Source organism: Rousettus aegyptiacus, unplaced genomic scaffold, assembly GCF_014176215.1.
Source record: "Rousettus aegyptiacus isolate mRouAeg1 unplaced genomic scaffold, mRouAeg1.p scaffold_m13_p_13, whole genome shotgun sequence".
NCBI classification, from domain to species: domain Eukaryota; kingdom Metazoa; phylum Chordata; class Mammalia; order Chiroptera; family Pteropodidae; genus Rousettus; species Rousettus aegyptiacus.
In genome coordinates this window covers 59,155,065-59,168,298 of record NW_023416288.1, presented here as the reverse complement: position 1 = coordinate 59,168,298, position 13,234 = coordinate 59,155,065, and the positions used below count along the sequence as shown (strand labels likewise).

The following is a 13,234-nucleotide window of genomic DNA, read 5'->3' as shown; positions in this document are numbered from 1 at the left end:
AAAGTCACACTTAAAGAAACAGAAAAGCATCAGCTGGGGGCTGGAGAAAGCGAGGAGAGGTTGGTTATTACAAGAGCATAAACTTTCAGCTGTAAGACGAATAAGGCCTGAAGGTCTGATGTAAAGCACGGTAACTATAGTGATAGCGTTGTGTTGTATAATTGAAATCTGCTAAGAGAATAGACCTTAAATTTTCTTCCCCACACCCCTGCAAAAAAAAAAAAAAAAAAAAGGATAACTATGCAAGGTGATAGATGTGTCAATTAACTACATAGGGGGATCCTCTTACAACGTATACATATACCTAATTACTACAATGAACATTTTAAATATCTCACAATTTTATATGTCAGTCATACCTCAATAAAGCTGAGTTGTTTTTTTTTTTTTTTTTTTTTTGTGACAATAATAGGTGCTGGTGAGGATGTAGAGCACCTGGAACTCTCATAATATGTTTCTGATAGGAAAGCAAAACAAAACAGCTCCTTTGGAAAACAGTTTGGCAGTTTCTTGTAAAATTAAACATATACTTTCGATATGACCCACCAATCCCAAGAGAAACGGAAACAGATTTACACAAAAACCTGTACACGAAGCAGCTTTATTCATAATCACCCCAAACTAGAAACCACCCAGAAGTCAGCTGGCGAATGGTGAAATTGTGTTACATCCATACTCAGCAGTACCAAGGAGTGAACAACGGCATGGGTAGACGGCAGGTGCTTTAGCTGGAGTGAAGGAAGCCAAGCGCCAAAGGCGGCACACTGTACGATTCCATTTACGTGGCATGGAGTAGACAACACTATAGGAACGAAATAGATTCGTGGTTGCGAGAGCTCTGACGTATGAGTAGAGGTCGACTTCAAAGGGCCACGGGACTGTTCTATAACTTGGTAATGGTGATGCTTATGCAACTGTATGCATTCGTCAAGTCTCAAGAGAACTGTACGCTGAATAGAGTAGATTTTACTGTTTGTAAATAATTTCTCAGTAAAACCAACTTAAAAAAAAAAAAAGATGATACTCAAGCCTATAGTTGCATTGTTAGAGTTAATGCCTAAGGCTTTTGTAGCCATTTGTTTAGGAATATTTCTTGTAGCTGATGCCAGCTATAAGGAGGGTAACAGAATCTTGACTCTGAAGTGACATCGTGTCTACCTCCAGGGAACCTTCCATAGCGAGATCAGACACCGCATCCAAAACAGTAGAGAGTTAGGACTTCGCTGAGCTCACAGAACGGCTGTTTGAACTGCGCCTGCCGAGGGATGATGATGTGGTTGTCGCCGTTATTAAATAAATCCTCGTATGCAGGGTAGAATTATTTGGACTGAAACTTGCTTTCATTACAACTTAATACACAGGTTATGAAGGAGCTAGTCCTTACCTACCTTAGGCTTTTTGGCAGTTACTGGTATCTACCAAAAAAAACCTAAGAATTGTACATGATCAAACCAACAGGCCATTTCCACACAGGGATGCTCTTTCTCCTCATGTTCATTCAGATATGTCCTGTGTGACTCAAGTGTCACTTCCTGTCGCTAACCTTTCCTGACACTCTTGACAGACATCCATGGGACCCTGGATGCATGTGTTTCAAGTGACACTCTGCCTTTGTGTCATTTTTTTTTTTTTTGGTTGGCCCCATTAGGCTGTGGCATCTTTAAGGGCACAAACTGTGTCTTACATTCCCAGGGCCTAGCACAATTTTTAACAAATTCATGGGTAGTTCAGTGTTTTGTGTGAGTAATAAATTAACAATAATAAATTTGATGACAGCGCTCGTAGCCCGCGCGTATCGTGCACTTCCGCCACGCCAGGCTCCCAGCGCACACCGTGTCTGTAGTAACTACTCAGAACGTGCTATGCGTAGTAGCTCCTGAGATGTCATTATTTCCCTTCCACCGATGAGGAAACCGAGACAGAGAGAGAATCACTTGCCTCAAGTCACACAGCTAGTCAGTGTTGGAACTGGGAGTGGAGACTAAAGTCGTCTCATGGCAAAGCTCACACTCTTACGATCTGTGACCTCTGCCTCTCATTTTCACTGCAACAGTATCTGCTGGAAAATGAAACGCTTTTCATTTCACATTGGCCATATTGCTGCCCTGTCACTGAAAAGCATTCTAGAGCTCATCTATTTCTCACCCACAACGTATGGTTTAAACAAGCAAGGGTCACGGAAGCCAACTAGCTCAGGATCACTCGTTTGTTCTGTAGAATAACTAAGGTGGCTTTCTGGTGGAAAGGAGGAGGGCTGTATAAATTTTTATAGAGCTGCTGCTGCTTTAAATATGTGGGTGCTCTGTCACCAGAAGATCGTCATTTTCATCGGAAAGATTTATTAATAACTACTCATATCTCTCTCTCTCTCTCTCTCTCTCTCTCTCTCTCTCTCTCTCTCTCTCTCTCTGTCTGTCTGTCAGGGTTCACTGTTTCCACTATCTCATTCCTCTTGCAAAGGAGGGGAACTACGCCATTGTCGCCAATGTGGAAAGTATGGACTACGACCCTCTGGTGGTCAAGCTCAACAAAGACATCAGTGCCATCGAAGAGGCCATGAGTGCCAGCCTTCAGCAGCACAAGTTCCAGTACATATTTGAAGGTCAGCCCCTACCCCATCCCTGGAGTGTGGGAAGGAAGGGAGGAGGAAGGTTTTCCTGATTTTTCCATATTATCAAAGTTCAAAACTTGTAGGAAAAGGTGGTTCAGTTTTTCTTTCTTTTTTTTATTAAAGCTGCAATACCTAGGCTCTCTGTGTATGGCTAAGTAGACAACAATATGGCTGCCATCTGCTCCTGGTTGATAAGGAGATTTAATCCAAGATAAGGCAGATGGCAGCCCGGCTGCCTCCCCGACATGCCACTCGTGAGAGTTGGGTAAATGTGTGGAGGGCCACGAATTAACTCCAGAGCAGCTCATAAAAGAAAAAGAAACACACACACAACGAAGAGAGAACCCGGAAAGGTCCTTCATTGGTTAAAATTATGACTGAAAGGGGAAGTTTTCTCTCAGAGAATGTGCTGTTGTCTGAAAACAACAGAAATCTCTGATTAGCAGTGAGGTTAGGGAGGCCGCATCCATAAATGCCTTCAGGGCAGGCAGGCAGGGAAAGGTGTGAAAAACAGTACCACCTAAGGCATTCGCCTTCAGCATTTGAAAAACTCAATGCCAGCCAAGCAATTTTTCACGCTGAATTGTTTCCATAGGACCCCTTGTAGGACTTCAAAGTATCTTCCCTCTTCTCTTGTTTTGGTATGCGTATACAGACCTAGGTGCTAGAAGTCTCACAGAATCAAAGCAGTGTTACTTAAAACAATTAAGCAGGTGCATTGTCTAACTGGATCCTGGAGACCTGAGGACAAGAGTGTTAAGGCATCATCACTGGTTGCTTTATGAAACAGTTATGTTCCAGAAAATTTGGAGCGATGAAATTCTTACTTTTTTATTAAATTATGTTATAATGATGGAGATGTGTTCTCAAGGGAAATATCCCTAAAAGACTTTAGCGAAAAAGTATAGGTGATTAAAAGGTTAGCTGTTAGCCCCATGACACTGAATTTGGGGGCAGCAGTAATACTCTGTAGCTTGAGGCCTCTGCGGCCGCTGAGCAATCACTTCTTCCCGACCCAATGAGCTTCCTCCTCGCTCTTGACTGTGGCTCTTCCAAGCCCTATGTATAAACAGTCAGTCCCAGAATTTTCCTCTCATTTTGCCCAGACATTTCTTAACATCTAGTCTTGCCGAGAGGCAACATCTTGAAATGCAGATGTAATCCTCTGACAAAGGATAGATGTTAAACAGGAAATCATAAGTTTGAGACTTCCTGTTTAAAAATATAGGTATTTTTCTGTAATATAATTTTCTAAATTCTTAAGGTACAATAATGGAGCTTCCCCTGGTGGGGTGGGGGAAGCAGGGAGTGGCAGGGTTTCAGTCTTCCTTGGTGAGGCAGGGAGGTACCTCATCGCAGATACAGTTCAGAGCTGCTGGTGTGTAGTGATAACATAAAGCAGACCAACTTCCATTGTTTTATTATTACTTAGTGCTATATTACACAACTCTATTATATAAACTTATGTAATCTATTTATTATTTATTATTCTCTACACACACACACACACACACACACACACACACTGGTATTGCCTACACTTAGGGCTGACTACAAATGACAGTTGAAGTTAGGGACTCAGGCGTATCAGCCAAAACTCAACCTACAGTGATTTTCCTTCTAAATACATTTTATGATATTAAATGTAAAACTCATGTGAGCGTTTTTCTTTGAGTAAAAATATTTTTTTACTTCACTCGGAAATAGTAGCATTCACAAGTGAGATTGTGGTCTCGGAGCAACGTTGGGTGAGTGTAGCAGAAGCAAGGGAGCAGGCATCCTCTGCCTTTTCTGCCCTTGTCCAAATCAAAGGAAAGTGTAGTTCAAAGACGGGGGAGCCCTGGCGCCTGAAGATGTGCCCTGAGCTCTGATCTGAACCGTGAAGAGTCACCACAGAGAGACTATGAGTTTGGAAGAGGAAAATCACAAAAATAGTAGACCGCTCGTGACTAGTCAGACTGGCTTTAGAGTTTTGGGGGAATAATAGCTTGTTAGAGTCCAGCTTTGCCAAGAACAAGGAGAAAAGAAGGAAGATAAATTTACTTAATTCTAGGTATTTAGAGTTAAAATCTAGCTTAGAAAAATGGTAACCCACATGTGCCTCAGGTTGTTCTGAGCTGCTGCTTCTGCAGCCTGATTCCATGGGATGTGCTAAGTGGGACCGCGTAGTAGACGTACTGAGCTGCTCTTTGCCAAATTTCATAGACCTTAAGGCAGTCCATAGGATGTGAGAACAAACCACTTATGAGACCCCAGAAATGTTCGCAGGTGTCTCATGGAAACTCAACAGTTAATGCACGATCTCCTTTTCTTTGGCATTTTGTCCGATTGCATTCTCTCCAATTGCTGTTTAGAATTCCATTGTGAGTGTTGAGGTGTGTTAGCATCAATGCTAGTAGCCCAATTTCTTATTGATTTACTTCTGTTTATGTAGGTTCCCAGTCAACTTTTGAGCTAAAAAGACTCTGCTATCTGTTTTGTGGGAGGAAGAGGAGGCCAAACAGATCATTGAATTTACATGTGCTCTTCTCTGCTCCCAAAATACCTGTAACAGAAAAACAAGAGTTCCTATGCACTCTAATAGTTTATAACAACCTGGTATATTCCCTAAGCCCTGGCCTGGTGGCTTTAGGTGTATACGGCAGTGCTGGAGCTGTAGATAGACCAACTCTTGTTGCCAGCAAAGTGCAACATCAGAGAGATGTATTCTTTGCTCATTTAAAATTGTGGAGGATTAGAAGAGAGACATCCCGTGTGTCAGCTGCTACAGGAGGGCACTAACCTATTTCCTCTTTACCCCCCCACTGCGCTGTGCTGATCCCTCAGGCCTCGGACACCTGATCTCCTGCATTCTCATTAACGGTGCCCAGTACTTCAGGCGCATCAGTGAGTCTGGCATCAAGAAAATGTGTAGGAACATCTTCGTTCTTCAGCAGAATTTGACCAACATCACCATGTCGCGGGAGGCAGACTTGGACTTTGCAAGGTAAGAGGGGAAAATGGGTTCGGTTCCTTGTACCAAAGCCATAACATCATTTTTAAAAATGGACTCTTTGTTCTTAACAAGTTAGTTTAAAAAAAAAATGGGTGATAGATGTTAATTAAACTTAACCGTGGTGATTATTTTTCAATGTATACATATAGTGAATAATTATATTATACAACTGAAACTAATATAATGTTATATGTCAATTATATTTCAATTTCAAAAAAAGGGAAAAATGAAACAAATCGTTTTTTAGTCATAGAGAAGGAAATACTGTAAAATTCTATCAAATGTTTAATTATCTCTTAAGTAATTTTTCCTATTGTCTATTCTAAGTTCTTTTTACTATAAAACTTCAGTGACTTATATAAGTAATGTATACTTATTGTGTAAAATATGTAATATAGAATACAAAGAAAAATATAAACATTACTCATAAACTTTCAATCTAGAGATTGATATTTGGTAAACTTTCTACTGGTTTTTACGCATGTTCTGTGTGTATAGGTAAGTTTTCATACATACGCATGCACGTGATTTCTCTTTTTACAAAATTAAAACTATATTAATGTAGTCTTATAGTCACTTATTGTATTTTCCCATATCAATAATACTTTGAATATATGATTTTTCCCATATTCATTAATGTTCCTTGCACATATTATTTAATGCCTGAAAATATTACTTTTTCATTTCATGGTATAAATGAACCATAATTTATATAATCATTTGAAAATTTATAGACATGTGGATTTTTTTTCATTTTTTCTCTCATTATAAATAACACCTGTTGAATGTATTTTTACGTGAACCTCTGTTTGCTCATCTCGTCTATCTTGTCCCTATTGAAACCCATCTGCTTTTCCTGTTTTCACGGGGGGAAAAGTGGTTACACATCACTATCCATGCTCCCCTGTGTGCAACGAAAGGTCCTTTTAAACAACACTTTCATTTTGCCTATTCTAAGTTTGCTGACCTCAAACTTTAATGTTTTTTTTTATAACACACTTTTTCAAATTAGAGAGTTAGTTTTAGTCTCTCTTCGTGTGATCGCGACACTATACCTTACATAAATCATCAGACCTTTGGTGCTTTAATGGAAGCTTAAAACAGTCTTGAAGAGGATAGATGATTAAGAGATAGAGGATGATTATGGTATCTCGATGCTTTATTGCTAAATTTATATCAAGGTCAATTATTCCAGAAACTTTTTTATACCTGGGAAGTTACGTGTTTTTAATAATCCAGAATGCTCCTGCCTAATATTTAGTATTTCTGTGTCTTTTTGCTTGCTGTTTTGATTACTTGAAAATTCAAGAAAATTTGAAAGAATTCTTGAGGCATTTGAGGGAAGGATGAAGTATTATGTTACTTTGACGTTGTTAAGGCGTATGTGCTAGGATCGTGTTTGAGAGCCATCTAACCATGGAGCGTCATGTTTAACCTTCTCCAGTCTATCACTTCAGTTTCATTGCTAGCCTGGTTTTCTGCTTTTCTGTCCCCCCTTCCTTGTCTTATTTTTTCGTGTGTGTGTGTGTGTGTGTGTGTGTGTGTTCATTAAATTCCCTATTTTAGGCTGAATTTGATGGAAAGCCTTTCTTGCTCAGATTAGAGAAACCAGGTGTGACTGAATGTTGCATTTATTTGGCCGCTCTTATGGGGAATGATCTCATTATTGAATTAGTCTCATAATAACATTGACAAGGGGAACTTAAGAACGTGGCGGCCTGAGGGATATAGAGAAGCATTACTAATTCTCTGAGGAATATAATTTCTTAAATTCAATCATCCTTCTTTAAATGATTTTTTTTTATTTAGCCGAAATAAGTAAATTAACACAGTTTTTGGCAGACTGTATGAGACGCAGATACATACTGAAAAAACGTGCATCTGAATAATGAACCGTTAACGGGGCAGTATTGAGGTTGGCATTGGTGGGTTGTGTGCCAACGAAGCGTTTCTTCAGGAAATACTTGAATGATAACTAAGTCATGCCTTTCACAGTTGGATTTATAAATGATGTTCAAAGAAGTGTGTATGAGCTGAAATGTGACCACTTGGGCTAGACACTGCTGGTGTTACTCTTTACTCTCCGTGGATTCCAAAGGGAAACAGGCTAGCGCAAACATGCAGCAGTGGGTGACTCAGTTCTTCAGATCGTGGTTCAGAAGATATCTCCTTACTGTACTGTGAGCTCCAAAAGGCCGAGACCTTTCCTGTCTGTTCCCTCAGTGCCTGGACCAGAGTAGGCGCTCATCATGTGTACTGGATGAATGAATAAATATCAAATTAGGGCTTCCTTTGGTGTTGGCGAAGGGCTTAGATGATGACAAAATTCAGTTTACCTATAAGGCCCTGAAAATTTTAATCAACTGACAAGGATCAGTTTTCTTCTAAGCTTATGAGAAACTGAGGATATCCCTTGTAATCTATCCATACTCCTTCTCGTCTCTTTCTGCCTCATTTTCTCTTGCTCTCATACATACACACATACATAGACCCACTTTATAGCCTTATTTTTTTTTTTTCTGTTCTTGTTTTTGTTAGAAACAGGTTTCGCGAAAAGGGCTCCATCAATTCTACTGAATTCGAAGCTATGTAAAATAAATATAACAGCGATACCAAAATAGCTAGAAATAATAGACTGGAGCTGCGTGCCTCAGCATTCCTTAAGCAATGTCTAATCAAGCATGGACAGCATCTGTATTTTCAGCAAATCTCTACAGGAATGTTATCTTCTAACACAGGAATTAATCACTAGTTGCCATGTGTCAGAAAACTTATTTAACAAGAAGTTGCAAGGCTCTTGTAGTTTTTCACTTCCATGGCCTCCCTGGCCAGTGGAAAATAAACACCCTTTCCATTGTAAAGAAAGAACATGAGGGTTCTGGAGCAATTCCATTTATGTTGATTCTTCTGCTTGTGGTATCATTGTCTGTCTCTTTTTATACACACCTGGTACTCTAATCTCTAATAGGAAGATAAATCTTAGGTGAGCAAAGGATCAAGATAACCTTTATGATCACCAAAATTACAGAGAGACTCCGTCACCTCTGGTAATGATCTCTGCTGCTGTGGTTTTGACCCTTTTGACCCCACTGTTAATTTTCACAGTCAAAAAAAAAAAAACAACAACAACTTTGTCCTGGAAAATTACTGCAGGTTAACTAGAAAGTGTAGGAGCTTTACAATTGTGCCTTTCATCAGAGATCATCTTACTCTGAGCTGCCTTAGGCTTCTCCAGAATTGAGCCGCTGGGGCAGAGTCCAAGCAGTATGTAACAGGAGAAGTCTGAATGGGCACTGGAGTCCCCAAGGTGAACGTGGCAGTCTCTCTAGCCTAAGTGAAGCCATTACTCAAAAAGAATACCCCGAAGTTTTCTTCCTAGCTCTCCCCTCCCCTTCCATTTTCCCTGCGTATCTGTCTCTCCCATTGCCGTTGCTTCTCTTTTCTCCTTTTTCTCTCCTGTCACCTCTGTGTTCCGCTTTTCTTCTTCAAGTCTTCATCTCTTTTTGATTTTCTTCTAATTTTGGCTCTTTTTAGACACTGTCACTTATTCTAAAATACGACAAAGATAAAGAAATTAAAGCTAAGGTTCAGGAAGTGGTAAGGGGAGACGTTCTAACACGTAAGAAAGCTTCCTCACTCTTCTGTTCATTCAGTCAGTCAACAAATATTTATTGAGTATGCGTTCTCTGTAGATCTCGCCCTCATGGAATTGACAATATCGGGGGCAAGACGGACAAACATAAGTAAAGCCTATGTATGGCGAATGATGGCATATGCCATGGTAAAAAAAAAAAAAAATAGGCATGGGAAGGAGAATTGAGCATGCCAGGGTATAATGAAATGTACGATTTTAGAGTGTTCATGGAGTTCCTTAAAAAGGTGGTAATATTTGAGAACAGACCTGAAGGAAGAGTGAAAGCAAACCATGTGGCTCTCTAGAGCAAGAACATATTAGGATAGGGAATCTAAGAGCAGGAAACCAGAGGGAGAAGTATGCTTGGCATTTGAAGAACCGCAGCAAGGCCGGTATGGCTGAAGCGAATGAGCGAGGGGAAGACTAAGAGATGAGGTCGGAGGTTTCGTCTAAGAAGCTGAGACCTTGAAGACTGTTGTAATGACATTGGCCTTCACTCTGAGTGAGTTAAGAAACTCTTATTAGAGTTTGGAACAAAAGAGTGCCATGATTTGCCTTACATTGTTAAATAATCACTGGCTGCTCTGTTGAAAATAGACGATTGGGAATAGGAGGTCACGGGCAAGGGCAAACGCAGACAGAGCTGTTAGAAAACGATTGCAATAATCTAGGTGAAAGATAGTGGTGATTCAAACCAAGATGGTAGTGGTGGAGAGGACAGGAAGTGGTCAGAGCAGGATTTATTTTTATAGCACAGCTGACAGGATATCTTGAGAGGTTGGAAGTGAACTAATAACTCTAGGTTTTTTGTTCTGAGCAATTCGCAGGATAGAGTTTTTATTTACTGAAACGAAAATGAGCCAGAAACTTGGAAAGATAGGTTGAGTTTAGGGGGGAGGGGCAATGAGGCCAATAGGGAGGAGATATCAAGAGTTTCGGTTTGGACATGCTAAGCTTAAGATGTGTGTTAGACATCTGAATAGAGATAATGAAGAGAGAGACGGATTTACAAATCTAGAGTTCAGGAAAGAGGTCTGGGCTGGAAATAGGAGGTTGGGAATCATCAGCCTCTAGGTGGGGTTTAAGGCTATGAGACAGAGTGAAGGTGAGAGAGAGCTCAACAAGGCCACGAGGAAAGAAGGAGAAGCTGTCTGAGAGTTGAGCCTGGGTACTCCACTGTTTAGATGTTGGATTATTGACGAACCAGCAAGGGGACCTAAAAAGGGAGCAAGCTATAGAGTAGGAAGATAACCAGGAGAGGCCGTGTCCCAGAAAGAAGTGAAGAAAGTGCTTTAAGAGTTTATCTTCATCTGTGTCAAATGCTGCTGAGATTAAATTAGCTCAGGACAGAGAACTGGCTGCTCATAGGCCTCACAAAAAGCCTGCAATGCTTCAGTTTTCATTCCTTTATCTTCCCTACACAATTTACCTCATATAGGAACAAGCTTTAAATGTATTTGGGAACAGGCTTCTCACTCCTCAGTTACCTGGTAGGGAATACAAGTAGAGTGTTTCTCATGTGATCTATAAAGGATCAAATTGGCAGCTTCTTTCTTCTCATTGGATGGTCACTAAGAAAGCCCAGTGCCTCCCAGGTTAGGTGTGCATCACATGCTTCCCATCAGGAAGCAGGGCTGTGATCCCTCTAAGAGGTTACCGGCTTGTAGGGTTTCCTTTATAACGATGGGCAGTGTGTGCTCGTAGGTGCCCCACCCCTCCCTTTCCCAACCGCCATTCCAGTAACTCAAGTTAGTTCTGGAGCTGTTTTATGTATGTTCATTTAACTAGTGAAGCCCTACGTTTCCCATGTATGTTGTCCACACATAGGAACATTTGCTGTGTTCCAGCAGAAAGATCTCAGTGGTAGAGAATGAACCATTTGTACCCTGGGGATCAAAGGAGAAAAAATCTTGCCTGAAATACCTCCCTTGAACCTAGGTTTATATGGAGAAGTACAATATACCATATTCGTTTAACTCAATGAGAGATCGAATCAGAAAATGAAAAGACAGCCAGTAGAATGGGAGAAAATATTTGCATATCGTATATCCGATAAAGGAATTTGTAGTCAGAATATATAAGTAACTCTTACAACTCAATAATACAGAGACAAATAACCCAAATTAAAAAAAAAAAAAAAAAGGCACCCCAGTGGAAACAAGCACACCAAGTGCCCAGATCTTGGTTTCTAATACTGTTCTCCAATAAAAGTAACCAGAGCTCCTAGGAGAAATGGATAATTCCATGACTGGTGCAGGAAACACGTAAGGAGGAGCCCGGAACATCTCCTACCCGAAAGTAAGGAAGTACCGAAAACACACACACACAACACGTTGACGGGGATGGGTCATAGCGGCAGAGGAACCAACTGAAAGAGTTCCCAATGGCCAAGGTCAGACAATTTGAGCAGAAAATTAAATCGAGTAGCATCGTATTATAACCCAAAGTCTAAAATAAATATCGGTGAATCCATACTGATGTAACCGAGCAATCGAATATGTTGATGAGAAGAAAGAAGACACCATATCCTGTGCAGAAGAATTCCAAATAATTCATGTAGCTACTCTACCTTAAAGGACGGGAACCCTAACTCCCCACTTCTTAAGTTTAGGCCGCGCATAGGGACTTCTTTGCAAAGAAACATACAAGATGAGGAAAGTAACTTTATAGCAGAGAAGTCTGACAAACTACATTTGTCAGGTGATCAAGGCTAACAACATACATAAATCATATTGACAGATGTACACTTGGTATGAGGGAATGAAAATGACACTTTACTTAAGCGATCCTCTTCCCCCAAACCCACAACCCTCACTTAATTGTGAGAAAAACATCAGATTTAAAGAGAGGAAGATTCTACATAATACTAACCAGTACCCCTCAAAACCGTCAAGGTCATGAAAAACAAGGAAAGGTTGAGAAACTGTCACGGCCAAGGGGAGCCTACGAAGGCATGACGACTATATGTAACGTGGCACTTGGATGGGATCCTGCAACAGAAAAAGGACAATAGGTAAAAACTAAGGGAATGCAAATAAACTATGGACTGTCGTTAATAATAATATATCAATATTGGTTCATTAGTTTTGATAAATTTACCATGTTAATGTAAGATGTGAATAACAGGGAAACAGTGTAAGTCATGTAGGAAATCTCTGTACTATCTTCTCAGTTTTTCTGTAAATATAAAATTATTGAGGAGGGGGATCTATTAATTTAAAAAAATAGGCATAGGATTTGAATAGACATGTCTCCGAAGAAGGCATATAGATGAGAAGGCATACACATGAGAAGATACTCACCATCATTCACTATTAGGTAATTGCAAATCAGAGCCACAGTGAGATACCACATTGCTCCCACTAGGACTGCTAGAACCCTATAATCCAAATGTTGGAAAGGATATGGAGAAACTGGAATCCTCCTGCATTGCTGGTAGGAATATTAAATGGAGCAGGTGCTTTTGGAAACAGTTTGTCAGCTCTACTGGAAGTAGAATATGAACTTCATTAGGCAAAGACTATCCCTTCTGTAGCCACAGGGCCTGGAGCAGTACCTGGCATGTAGTAGGCATGCAGTAAATACTCATGGGTGATAACGTTAAGGTGTTTGGACTTAACCCTGTCAGTGACCGAGGGCTTTTAAACAGAAAAGCGAGGCGGTCAGATTTGTATTCTGAGTACACTATTTCAGCGCTGCGTAGGAAATGGATCAGAGGGCGATAAACTGGTACCCTTGCAGACCAATTGGAAGGTGACTGTTAAGAGAGACATTTAGGGCCCGAACTAGGTCAGTGCTAGTGGGGACGGAGGAGACAGATTTGAGAAGTAAGGAGATCAAATCTGCATGATTTAGAGAGTGATCGAATAGTAAAGGTAAAGAAAAAAAAAAATCAAGGACGACCCTCCGCTTTCTGACATGGATAACTACCTGAGTCACAGAACATCAAATAAGATACGCCTGCAGGAGGAGGGAAGAGTAGATGTGATGGAGG

General features: G+C 40.5%; 1 protein-coding gene across 1 annotated transcript in view; it reads left to right on the top strand.

Annotated features, from left to right (window-relative positions):
• Positions 1-13,234, top strand: part of EXOC4 (exocyst complex component 4) — a 632,532-nt gene that overhangs the window by 577,168 nt on the left and 42,130 nt on the right. Inside the window, exons 16-17 of the mRNA XM_016148762.2 lie at positions 2,424-2,602; positions 5,438-5,597. Coding sequence (XP_016004248.1) covers positions 2,424-2,602; positions 5,438-5,597 — 339 coding nt within the window. The remainder of the gene's footprint in view (positions 1-2,423; positions 2,603-5,437; positions 5,598-13,234) is intronic.